At 36.7% G+C, this 13558-nt stretch overlaps 1 protein-coding gene across 8 annotated transcripts in view; it reads right to left on the bottom strand.

The window, feature by feature from the left end:
* The window catches only part of EPB41L5 (erythrocyte membrane protein band 4.1 like 5), a 140594-nt gene that overhangs the window by 54005 nt on the left and 73031 nt on the right, over positions 1–13558 (bottom strand). The window contains exon 17 of one of the 8 annotated variants that reach the window (XM_060625468.2): positions 13042–13269. The exons of 6 other annotated variants lie outside the window; for them this stretch is intronic. In XM_060625468.2, coding sequence (XP_060481451.1) covers positions 13089–13269 — 181 coding nt within the window. In that variant the 3' untranslated portion in view covers positions 13042–13088. Of the gene's footprint in view, positions 1–8954; positions 13270–13558 lie in introns of those variants that run through there. One more of the 8 variants, XM_060625467.2, reaches the window with a different exon arrangement.

Here is a 13558-nt window from a genome sequence, read left to right as displayed (position 1 = left end):
TGGAAGAATATTTGCACAAAGTATTTGATAATTTTTTAACTACAAAAAAATCTGGTGTTAAAGTCTGATAAACAATACCTAAACCAAGTAATATGAAATCAACACTACCAGTAATGGACAAAGTAGCGTCAAGTACCCTCTGATGTAATCTGCTACAGATATATCGCGTCTATATAGATACATCACATTTTTATTGACGAAAGTGCATAAACTGAATTGAATCATGAAGAAATGATCAATTAAATCCCAAATAGGGACAGTCTGTGAAACAATGGATGCATACTATTTAAAAATACAAATGTTGTGAAAGATAAGGCTGAAGAACTGTTGCAGATTAAGACACTCGAAACAAAATGTAAATGTGTGGTTCTGAACTGGATCATAGAAGGCTCTATAAAACACAGGGTTAGGACAATCAGGAAACTTGACCATGGACAGCATATATTTGGTAATAGTAGTATACTATGTTTGACTCCCTGAATGGACGTGGTAACTGCCTCGGAGACATGTAGAGAATGTTATTGCTCATCCCTCTCTTACTCAAAATCCACCTTGGAATAAAATCCACATTACTTTCGCCAGCATACCAGGCACTCCATTACTAGGTCTCTGCCTAGCACCCTCAGAACACTTACGGTAGAGCCGCTTCTTAATTAAGCTCCATCCACACTAGTTTTCTTTTCTACTCCTCAAAAATCAACTCAAAGGCCTCTGTGTTAGTTATGTCTGCCTGAGATACTCCTTCTTTGCATGACTGAGTCCTTATACCCACCACTCATCTCTCAACTTGGGTATCTCTTCAAAGGACTACCCCTCACCCTGAAGTCACTTACTGTGACATTACCTTATTTTCTTCACAGAATGTTACTATTTGAAATCATGGCATCTATTATCTGTATACTAATTATCAGTCTCTTAGTACTAGAATATATATGTCATGAGAGTAGGAACTTATGTCTTGGTCACTATTCCATTTCCAGAATGTAGAACCCAGTGCCTATACACAGTTGATACTTACCAACAAGTCACTAAATTACAGAATTACTAATTCTGATATGTACCCATTAGGGAGTCTACCATTTTAAGCATGATGAAAATCCTAATGAAACCTCATGTTAATTTAGGAGGTATTCAAAAAATACAACTTAAAATGCTTAGTATTGGGGAGGGAAAAAAAAAGCGCAGTAATTTTAGTGTAAAAACACTACCATCAGGTCAGGAGACCACAAAAACAATTTATTCCATTTATTCCCTCTAACTCTCAATACATTTCTTTTCAAAGTAAACAAAGTGGGGAGACAGGGGAAGAGAGGGAGAAAGAAGGAGTAGGGAGAAAGAAGGAGTAGGGAGAAAGGGGGAGGGGAGGAGCAAGAGAGTGCATGCAAGAGAGAGTAAGCACAGAATGTGCACAAGGAGAGGTATTAAAAGAACCATCCACTGTAGCAGATACCACCAAGGGTTTCTATTCCAATCACTTTCTATCTCAAAACAAAGCCAAAAAAAAAAAAAAAAAAGATTAATTCTCATCTTCTGATAAAGCTGTGGCTGACACGTTCAAGTTATAAAGACTCTTTTTAAGCGTGAAAACTCATTTCCTTGCTATCACACCCTTGCATTTTAGAACAGGCTGTGATGTATCTGAAGATCATTTGCGCCACATTTTTGTGTGCTGTTGCTATTGAAATTTTCATTAAGTAACATCAGATAAAATACCTCTCCTGACTGAGAAGTCTGCAAAAGCTACTTCAGGATTTATCTATTTTCTAGTAATTTGTTACACATCAATAGAAAATGAAACACCAATGAACCTAGCACATGGCTCTCAATAACTGCTTAAACAAACTTGATGCATCCACTCTTTTCTTCCCTAGGGAAGAATGTGTGCCATTTAAATGGAACATTCTTACTGTATCTTCATCCAAAAAGACTTATTTAACTTCCCCATTGAAACTTGCAAACAGATAAAGGATTACAATCTACAGGTAAGCAAGCCAAAAAAGAATTAAAAAAGCATAATTTCTAAAAGAATTCATCCCTGAGCACCCCATCTCATAAAGATGTGAACTCCAAGATGTAATTACTGTTTACTTAATCTTTTTTACTTTGTCTCTCTGAAACAGAGAAATAACTAATTATTCTGCTATAGGAGCTGTTCACAAACGGACTTAACTGTCACTGGGCCTTGTTTTCATTCTATACAATCTGCCTCACATAGGTAGGGACACATATAATGTGCCACAAAATTAAAATAAAGTGTTGTTCTATAAAAAGACTAAATAAAGATACGGCTCTAGAAAAAAGGGGCACAAACAAAAGGAGACAGAATTTGAGATGCTACAGATAAAGAAAGGATTACTATGTCCAATTTTGAAAATGGGCAAAGAATGTGAATAGATATTTCTCCAAAAAGGATATGCAAATTTCCAATAAGCATATAAAAAATACCCAACATCATTAGCCCCCCAAAAATGCAACTCAATGTCACAATGAGCTACACCCTCCAACCAAGATGACTATAATGAAAAAGGCAACAAAATTGCTGGTAGAAATGTAAAATGGTGCAGCTACTTTGGAAAACAATTTGGGCAGCTCCTCAAGATGTTAAATACAGTTAATACGACCCAGCAATTCCACTCCTAGCTATATACCCAAAAGAACTGAAAACACATGTTCATTAAAAAACAAAAAATCTGTTCCTGAATTTTGAGAGCAGTATGGACAATCACCAAAAAGTGTCCATCAACTGATGAATAAAAGATTATGTAGCATACAAGGGAATATACCAAACCACTGAAAGAAATCAAATACAAATGCTATAACATGGATAAAACTTTTTTTTTTTTTTTTTTAAGTAAGCTCTACACTCAACATGGGGCTTGAACTCACAACCCTGAGATCAAGAGCTGCATGCTCTACCTACCAATACAGGTGGCCCCAACACAGATAAATCTTAAAAACACTGTGCTAAGTGAAATAAGTCAGACAAAAAAGTCACATGTTATATGATTCTATTTATGAGACATTTCCAGAACTAGCAAAATTTATGGAGACAGATTAGTGTTTGCTAGGGCTTGGTGGGGAGGGGAAAATAGGCATTAAGCACTAATGGGGAAGGGTTTCTTTGGGGGATAATGAAATGTCTGGAATTATAGTGGTGATAGTTGTACACCTTTGTGAATATATTAAAAACCAGTGGATTATATACCCAAAAAGTTTTTAAAAATGTAGTTAGACATTACATTTTTAATCTGTGACTTTTGGCAATGTCCTAGCACACATCCATTTCTCAAGAATGTACAAAGAAATATATATGACATTATCTCTTCTATCCATCTTCTTTTTCATGGACACTTACCTGAAGCAGTCTGTCCTGTTTCCCACCACATATGGGGGCATTTTAATTTGTTTTAAGTTATTTATAGTAGGTGCTAACAAAAAAAAAAAAAGAAAGAAAAAAAAGAAAAGTCTCCCTTATACCTACTAAATTGCTTTGAAAATTCAGTTTATCTTTCCAGCTTCATTTTCTGTACACTTACAAATATATACATGGTTTGATTTTTATAAAAATGAAAACATACCTGAGACACTTCACTGGAGTTTGTTACTGAACAATGGATGACTGACACACTCAATAACCACGTACATGGAGACTTTTCCTCATTCTTTATCAATTACATAGTATGGATGTAGCATACTTTAGTTATCTAATCTTCCACAAATTGACAATCATTTTTCACACTGCCTCTTTAGAAAGTTACTCCTATGACACTCCTTTTGACTCTCCACAATCTAGCCCCACCAAGCTTTACAATGTATGGAGTCAGTGCAGTGGGTATCATTCTGGTCTCTAAGACCAAGCTGACTTTGAACCCCAGCCTATCCATGTACTAGCAATGTAACTTTGGAGAAGTTATATCCTTATTGTGCCTTAATTTCTTCACTAGCCTAAATATCTTACAGAGTTCTATAAGAAATAAGGTACTCCTGTACCTCCAAACAATGAATGCCAGTCACAGATGTACTCAAATGTCAGCTATCATTATCATACCTCCCCATGAATTCTGTACTCATACCCAAATGCCACTCATAATTCCTCAACTATTCCTTTTACTCTGCTGTTAAAATTTTCTTCTGCTATGGCTGTTAGTCTATAATGATTAATTCATCCTTGGATGCCTTGGTGACTCACGTCAGTTAAGTGTCCAACTTCGGAGATACAAGCACCCTTTGTAACGGCATTATTGATCCAAGATACACAAGTAGCCCAAATGTCCATCAATTGATGAACGGATAAAGAAGATGTGAGACACACACACACACACACACACACACACACACACACACATATACACACACAATGGAATATTACTCAGCCATAAAAAGAATGAAATCCTGCCATTTGCAACGACAGAGAGTATAATGCTAAGCAAAATAAGTCAGAGAAAGACAAATACCATTTCACTCATATGTAGAATTTAAGAAACAAAACAAATAAGCAAAGGAGAAAAAGAGATGCAAACCAAGAAACGGACTCTTAACTACAGAGAACAAACTGATGGTTACCAGAGAGGAGCTGGGTGGGGAGATGGGTAAAAGACATGGGGATTAAAGAGTATATTTATAAAGATGAGCACCAGATGATGTGTATGGAAGTGCTGAAGCACTATACTGTACACCTGAAACTAATATAACATTGTATGTTGACTAACTGGAATTAAAATAAAAACTTAAAAAAAAAAAAAGAAACAAGATGGGAGCAGTGGAGATGGTGACAAGTAAGGGATTCTGTATCTATTCTGAAGAAAGAACAGACTTCACTGACTGATGAGTAGAAACAAAGCAGAGTCAAGAGAATTATTAGGGGCCCTGATATAAGTCAGTGCTTCTCAAACTTTAGTATGCAAAAGAATCTCCAGGAGAGCATATTAAAATGGAATTGTCAGGTCTTATCTCTGGTTTCTGATTTAGTAGTTCTGGTATGAAGCCTGAAACACACCGGCCCACCAACAGAAAAACCAGAACTGCCAATTAGTAAGCTAGGAAAAACAGCAGAGATAAGAAAAATTGAACGAGGAGTTCAATTTTGAACATATTAAATTTGAGATGTCCCAATATCACCTCTGTGGTATTTTCCCCCGGAACCCATACACTCAATCTAATCATAGAAAAACATCACATACACTCAAATTGGAGGACCATCCTACAAGGTATCTGAGCAGTAATCTTCAAAAGGTCATCAAAGCCTGAAGATCATAGATGGAAGGGGGCCAGATAAGATCCTGGAACATTTGTGGAAAGACTGGTGAAATCTGAATAAAGTACACAGTTTAGTTAGAACTGTACCAATGTTAATTCCTTTCTTTGATAATCGTCCCATTGTACCATGGCTATGTAGGATGTTAACATTCAGTAAAACTAATGAGGGAGGGTATGAGAGCTCTCTGCAAGATCTTTGAACTTCCTGTAAGCCTAAAATTATTTTGAAATAAAAAGTTTTTTAAAATTAAGATACCTATATTAGATATCTAAGTAGCAATGTCATACAGGCAGTTGGATATGAGAGTCTGGAAACAAAGCAGTCCAGGCTGATGATATAAAATGGGAAATTACTAATGTATAAATGGCACCTAAAACCATAACACTAGTTGAGATTACCAAGGAAATGAGTTATTGCAGAAAAGGTCCTAAACAATCTTTAGGGGATTAGGGAAATAAGGAGAAACTAAAAGAGGGTCTAAAAATGATGGCTAGTGGGGCGCCTGGGTGGCTCAGTCGGTTAAGCGTCTGACTTCAGCTCAGGTCATGATCTCACAGTCTGTTGAGTTTGAGCCCTGTGTCGGACTCTGTGCTGACAGCTCAGAGCCTGGAGCCTGCTTCAGATTCTGTGTCTCCCTCTCTCTCTGCCCCTCCCCTGCTCATACTCTCTGTCTCAAAAATAAATAAAATTAAAAAAAAAAAAAGGGGGGGGGTAGGGCGCCTGGGTGGCTCAGTCGGTTGAGCGTCTGACTTCAGCTCAGGTCATGATCTCACAGTCCGTGAGTTCGAGCCCCGCATTGGGCTCTATGCTGACGGCTCAGGGCCTGGAGCCTGCTTCGGATTCTGTGTCTCCCTCTCTCTCTGCCCCTCCCCCACTCGTGATCTGTCTCTCTGTCAAAAATAAACAAACATTAAAAAAAATTTTTTTTTAATAAAAATGATGGCTAGTGAGGTAGATGACGAGAGATAAGCTCTGTGAAGGAAGCATTTCATGAAGAAGGAAATGAGCAACTGTCATGAATGCTAACTTGACTGAAGATTAATGCAGAATGAGAAATGTGGTCATTGTGAACTAACAAAAACTCTTCTGGTGGAGTGGTAGCAGAACACTACTAGTCCGTACAGAATCTTTATGTGGATTTAAACAATGTCCCTCCCAAAGACACTTTACTTGCATCTCTTACAAAACTGTCATAGAATATGCTTTTATTAGAACAAGAAATTTAGTGCCACCTGCTGGAAAACCACTGTCACAAATATGTGATCACTGTCCTCTTGAATGTGGCACCCTTGTTCAGGACACGACCTGCACAATCATACACAGCAGCTTAGTTGGCAAAGTCTGGTTAGAATGGGTTCAAAATAGAATGAGGAGGGGAAACCATACAGACAATTCTTTCATGGCAAGGAGTTTTGCTGTAAGTGAAACAAGGAAATGCAGGAATAGCCAAAAGGGGAAGGTGGATTCAAGGGAGGATTTCTTTTTTTAATAATATTAGAGATCATACGGTGTTTCTGTGCTGATGAGAATATTCCAGTAGAGAGGGGAAAAATGATGCTATAGCACAAGAGAGCATTGCTGAAATGATGTTCTTGAGTAGCTAAGAGTCAAGATCTAGAAGACAAGTGAAGAGGTAGGCCTTAAATAAGAGAATGGATAGTTCACCGAGACGAACAACAGGAATAGCAGAGTATATATGACCAATTGGAAAGAAGTGGACTGATAAGGTGGCGGGAGTATACAGATCTCTTCTGCTTATTTTCTCCAGAACGTAGGAAGCAAGGTCATTAACTGACAGTGAGGAGTGAGAGCTGAGGAGGTGGTGGAAGTTTGAAAGAAGAGAAATTACTGCCAGCACAATGTGACAATGAATAGATTAAGAAAGAAAATGTGACAGGATTTCAGGCAGCATCTAAAGACCCATTTGAGCTCAGTGGCCAAAATTTAAAGAGAGACCATTCAACGACATTGCATTCCATATTCTCCATCTACATGTACAGTGGACAGAGTGGATCTAGCCAGGATTGAACCAGATGTGCACAACAGGGGAAGATACCTGAGGGTACATACAAAAGAGTAACTATAAGTGACTGCATATGAGGAAGTGAGGAACAAGGAGGTGCTCTGGTAGGTACTCAACAAGTAACGAGGTGAACTTAAAATGGAGATATCAATACAAGCCTCCCCAGTCTTCAACTTAAACATTTGCAGTGACTGGCCCAGGGTTCCTTACCAAATTGAAACTCCTTCGCACCAAGATTCAACATCTTTCCAAGACACAAGTACTTTTAACTACTATCACTCCAGTTTATCTGTTAAGTTCCACTTAAAGTGATAAACTGGACATTCTACTCAAATCTCCACAAGTCTTTCTAAAGACTTCCAAACGTTTTGATGCTGGTGTTCCCAGAAAGAATTAATGTAAGTTGTTAAACATAGTTCATTCTTTCTTTTAAAAAAAAAAAAAAAATTCTTTTTTCTTTTTAATGTTTGTTTTTGAGAGAGAGAGAGAGAGAGAGAGAGAGAGAGCGCGCGCACATAAGCAAGGAAGGGGCAGAGAGAGAGAGGGAGACACAGAATCTGAAGCAGGCTCCAGGCTCTAAGCTGTCAGCACAGAGCCCGACATGGGGCTCGAACTCACAAACCGTGAGATCATGACCTGAGCCGAAGTCAGACACTCAACCAACTGAGCCACCCAGGTGCCCCAAAACATAGTTCTTAATCTCCACCAAACTCCTAGAGAGTTTATAATTAAATAATCCCTGAAGCTAATTAGCTGGGCTACAAACATAGCTCTGTTATAGGAAATTCTTCTGAGTAATGGTACATATGTGGCATTGTACATCCTGGGATGTTTTCCGTAATTTCTCTGGATAGTCTTCCAACCAGTTCCACAAGACAAGTCAGGCCATCAACTGTCTTCCTGTTATCATCTTTTACTTTTCATTTTCTTTTACTCCACCCATTCCTAATAATTGAAAATATTTTTTCACTTAATATTAACAATAATCAGTCATAAGTCAATACACCAGACCTTATTAAGGAATCTGCAACTTCCCACAAATCCTAACCATACACTAGTATAGCTCACTTCTTCTTTATTAAAATTACTCAAAAAAAAAAACAAATGGGAATTCCTTCAAGAACAAAAAATAAGATCTGCAGCTGTTAAACCTGCTTTTAAGAGGAGGAGGTATAGGTTTATTACACCACCAAGGGAGTCTTCAGTCACACTCCTGGAGAATGTTGTTCTCCAAGTCAGATAGCTCTCCTCCATGCCAATATAAACAAAACGTTGGCCAGGTGTCAGGAACAAAATGTAAAAAGTTCACTTGAGCACCATCACCTAAAATGAAGGCCACAGCTTGCTGTTAGGAACACAAAAGCTTAGGTAATTATCTAATAATAAAAAATTGTGAGAACAATTCCTTCAGGAAAAACAGGAACACTTGCTTTTCTACTTCAGTATAAAAATTAAAAAATGTATCATTAAAAAAGCCACAGAATTTTTTTTTCCTTTCACCAACTTCTTTTGAAATTTCTCCTCTTCACTAATTCTCTAAAAAGGCTAATATTACAGTACTCCCCACCAACCCAAAATGCTCAAAGCAGCTCAAATGTATTACACATTAGCCAGAATTAAAGAAGTGAAGTTATATAACACATATTCCAGTGAAAGTGACATGCTTCTTACCCTAGTATTTCTATCACCAAAGTTCATGTCCAGTGGGTGAAACAAAATTCTCACAATGGATTTCACATGACTAAAGTAAAAAGATAAGTTATAAGAAAAGAGCATGAGAAAATTTTATGTTCTTCAAAAAAGGGAGCTGAGAAAAAATATTATAGGATTCATATTAACAAGAAAGGATTTGACAAATAACATTTTATACTGAGACAGAAGCCCACAAGAGAGACAGCAGAAAGACAGAGGCACAGACAGAGGTTTCCCCACCCTAAAAGGATCTTCAAATTCTATCTCTAGCAAATTCTATCACATGCAGGCACTGACCATTCTGGAAGCCAGGTATAACTGACGATGTGGTATAATTTACATTAAAATATAGGAAGGAAGTAGGTGGTGGTAAAGAGACTAATACAAGAGGATTTTACTTTTGCAAATCCATGACAAACCCTATATACCAAAGATATAAAATAAATGCAACTTGATATTAATATTTTCAGACCCAATATTTAAAGCCTAACACATAAAAAATAACAGCCTTTCAAGCAATGAACTATGGTTTCAAAATGAAGCGTATGCCCCAACCAAAACAGTTAAAGCGCTGTTTCAAATGATTACTGCTTTCACCATCAGAACGTGCTGCACTAATATGGAAAACCATCCCCCTACTTTGTCAGTTTACGTCTATGAATACATATGGAAATAAAGGGATCAAAGATGAGGATTAGTCTTCTTATTCCTGTAAAGCCTGTCATCACAATACTCCTCTTCCTCCTGAAACTCAAGACACCATAATCGTCCATTATTTCCACCACCCCTTCATCTATTTTCCTGTTTTAGCAAGATGGAAAGATGAAATGCATGACATCAGGACACATAAAAGTGATAAAACAAGACTACTAATCAAAATAATCATTAGCATATCAACCAAATAAGTATGTAAAAATCTAGTGAAACAAACTACCGTAATCAAGGTCCAGTTCGTTGTTTATCCCATGAAACAAGTTATCTGCGTGTCCTCCATTCAGAAAACATTTCAGTTTTTTATCTTGATGTTTACAAAGCATCTTTTACATCCTGGACAATTTTAACAATAAAGATTCACCCAAGTGTTATAAACAACATTTCCTGGGTCAGCACTTTAAACAACTTAAAATCCACCTAAAAAGGGTCTGAATTATACTGACATTACAGTATTAGAATGTTTGTATACTAGTTGCTTTTTAAAATATAGGCATATACACAACAGGACAAATATTAAGTTTCTGTTTTTCTCTATATACCCATTTAAAAGTACAGTGTATCTGTGACTACCCTATCAAGGTCAAAAGGGTTAGACTACACTCAGAGACAGGTAAAAGCCTTTAATAATCACAAAATCTTCTATTTTCATGTGTGAAAGTATGAAGATCACTAGCTTTGCTGTGTTTCTGTAAGTTTCTGTTTATAAAAGTGCAGTTGAAACATAGCCAACCTAATTCAAGATGTTAAAACTATGTTAAATAAAATTAGCCCAAGCACTGAAGTTGAATCACATGGTCCCAGAGCTCTGTGTGGTTGGCTCCTTCTGATCAAAAGGATAGTGACCAACTAAGGTACTTCTAGAGGATATTAGTTCCCTAATCTAGAATGTATGATCACTAACCCTTAAGGCATAATAAAATGCAAAATATAAATAAGTTGGTGACAATTTATTTAGAATGAATGACCTGTAAATTCTTCATAGCTATGGAAACGTGGATCTTGAAATTACCAGTAACACAAATTTTCACAATATTTGATATGAAATCCTGGATCATATAGAAACTTATAATAGACAAATTTAATTCTACTACCACCCAGTCTTAGTCCTTTACTTTCCCCACCCCCTCCCCTCTAATCCAGTTTCTATTATCCAGGACTTTATAAATGAACTATTATATTAGGTTTTCAAAGAAAATATAACCATGATGTGATTCTTCCATCACTTAAATGTAACATTACTGATTAACTCAAATTCTATAGAAATGACCACTTTCAATGCAAACTGAAGACCTTACTCTTCTATTATTACAATCCTTCCCCTAATTCCCAAAGTTAAGATTCTGCTAAGGTATATTTGAAGTACGAAAAGTCAAACCTTGGGATTTACTAAAAGACCTAAAAACCTTTATTATTATTATTTCTTTGGTTTCTATACACTCCTTTGGTTTCTATTATAGAGATAGGAAGTTCTTGGGGTGCCTGGGTGGCTCAGTCGGTTAAGCATTTGACTTCAGCTCAGGTCATGATCTCACAGTTCATGAGTTCAAGCCCCGCATCGGGCTCTGTGCCGACAGCTCGGAGCCTGGAGCCTGCTTCAGATTGTCTCCCTCCCTGTCTCCCTCCCTCCCTCCCTCCCTCTCCCTCTCCCTCTGCCCTTCCTCCACTCATGCTCACTCACGCGCTCTCTCAAAAATAATAAACATTAAAAACAAATTAAAAAAAAAACTTTTAAAGAAATAGGAAGTTCTTAATCATAGTCACATCCATGAAATCTTCTCTTGAATGACACAAACCAAAGTTTTTGTGCTTAAAATGTTAATTCAAATTCCCTGTTTTAAAGAAAAAAATTACCATCAACAATACCTAACAATTATAATCTGAGCCATGTAAAGTCTAAAACAACTATGAGGAACATACATTAGTGGTCATTTTTAAGCATGTTTTATGATGATAGAATTAGGGAGGGAGCTAGGCTATTTAAGATATGGATCTGTTCCTATTTACAGGTTTACAGGATGTGCTAAAGAATACTTTGAACTTCTGTCTCCTTAAAATGATTGATAAACTCACAGGCTGAAACTTGCTTTTATAAATCTCATTCCTAGGTCTTACTTAATTTTGCTTACTTATATTTCCTATTGACAAGTTGTATGCTATTTGCAACCAACAGTCCAATAATAACACCCTCTGAAACCTTTGTCTTTGTCTAGCAGAGAGAGATAAGACTGACGTTGGAGGTAAATGGATGGTATATGGGTTAGGTTGTTTATAATAAAGCTTCATTATCTTGAAGTATTATGAATTCTCAGACTATAAAATATCTTCAAACTATTATATACATAGTTTTAAGGTTTGGAAATTGTTAAAATTTCTAAAAAACTATAGGAAGGCAAAAGAAATGCTTCTCTTACATCAATTTCCATTACATTAGAAATGTACTTTTTTTCATGTAACCTGCCTCTATGAATTAAATCAAAGAGCTTGGATAATTACATTCAGAGTTCATGAAGGACAAAAAATAGTAATATATCCAATCCATTTGAAAGTGGTATGGTTTTGGCCTTAGAATTTTATTTTAAGGCCAGATTATGAGGCTGCTGCAAACCTGGGAAATCTATCAGATGCATAAGATGAAAAAAGAAGAGAGGAATATGAAAAGACAAAAGTGGATAATTTTCCATTTTGTACAACCATTCAGCAGTAACGTAACAAAATTCAGTTAACCACTGGTTAACTAGTTAATCACACAAAAGTAAACATTCAGATTTCTCTCTCTCTACATGAATCACATCATTAATGTGACTTCTAGACATTTTGGTAAATTAAAATTCTTGCGTTTGTAAAAACTAAAAGTGCTTTTAATTATAAATTACATTAATTACAATTACAGAATCTTAGGCACTTAACTGAAATTAAGGCATGGGTCACTGTAGGCGTATTAAAAATGGTATAGAAAAGTAGTTCTATCAAAGTATCACCAAAGACTGAAACAGGGTGCCTGGATATGCTTCCTTCTCAGTGTACGATTACTTTGTCTGATTCTTTTAACTGCAATCTATTTGGATGGCTTGGGTAGGATGATAATAGGCAGCTTTTACACAAACCTTCTCCTGAGACATCTTCTGAATGATGCATTAACATGTTAAAATCATGAAAAATCTTTCCAAAATTACAATGATATACATACCCTTTCAACACAAAAGCATTTGTCATTATCACTGATGGCATACAGCTTAACATCATTTCCCTTTCACAGAATTATTCAATTACAACCAACACTACGACTAGTGACTCAATATAACTTCTCCCAAATTCTCCTAATGTGACCAATCCTCTGTGTAGAAAAAATGTATACCATCAATTTGCATGACAAAGAGTTCCAGTATCTAATAGGCTTAACACTTATATCTCAGTCATGGCTGCCTGGCCAGGAAAATGAACATCATGATGGACTCCTGCATTCTTCACATTGTGCTCATGGACAAAGTCAGTGTAGTTTCTATGTGCAGGCTGGGGTGGGGACAAGGCCCTTGTGTTCCACTGGTTTCCACCACGTTGACAGCAGTCACTGGCAGCAGAGAGCCTGGATGGTTGGGGAGTGGGAGGGGAGCACAGTTAGTCTACAGGAATAGGAGAAAATGAATGTGTAAGAGGTAACAAAGGAGAAAGGCAGTGTGACCAGCATGCACCACTGTTATGAGTAGTTATTGACATCTACTCCATGCAATGACATTCAAGAATAAAGGGAGGGGGGAGGACAGAATCAACAGTTATATGTAGTAGAAAAGCTCAATATGGAAATATCAATAAGTAATCAGAGTCAGTTAAGTGAATTAAATAGAGGAAATTTCACCAAGAGCAAAACACTCTAT

This window comes from Panthera onca, chromosome C1 (assembly GCF_046562875.1).
Source record: "Panthera onca isolate mPanOnc1 chromosome C1, mPanOnc1 haplotype 2, whole genome shotgun sequence".
Classification (NCBI taxonomy): domain Eukaryota; kingdom Metazoa; phylum Chordata; class Mammalia; order Carnivora; family Felidae; genus Panthera; species Panthera onca.
The sequence above is the reverse complement of the archived record's forward strand: the minus strand, read 5'-3'. Positions and strand labels throughout refer to the sequence as shown.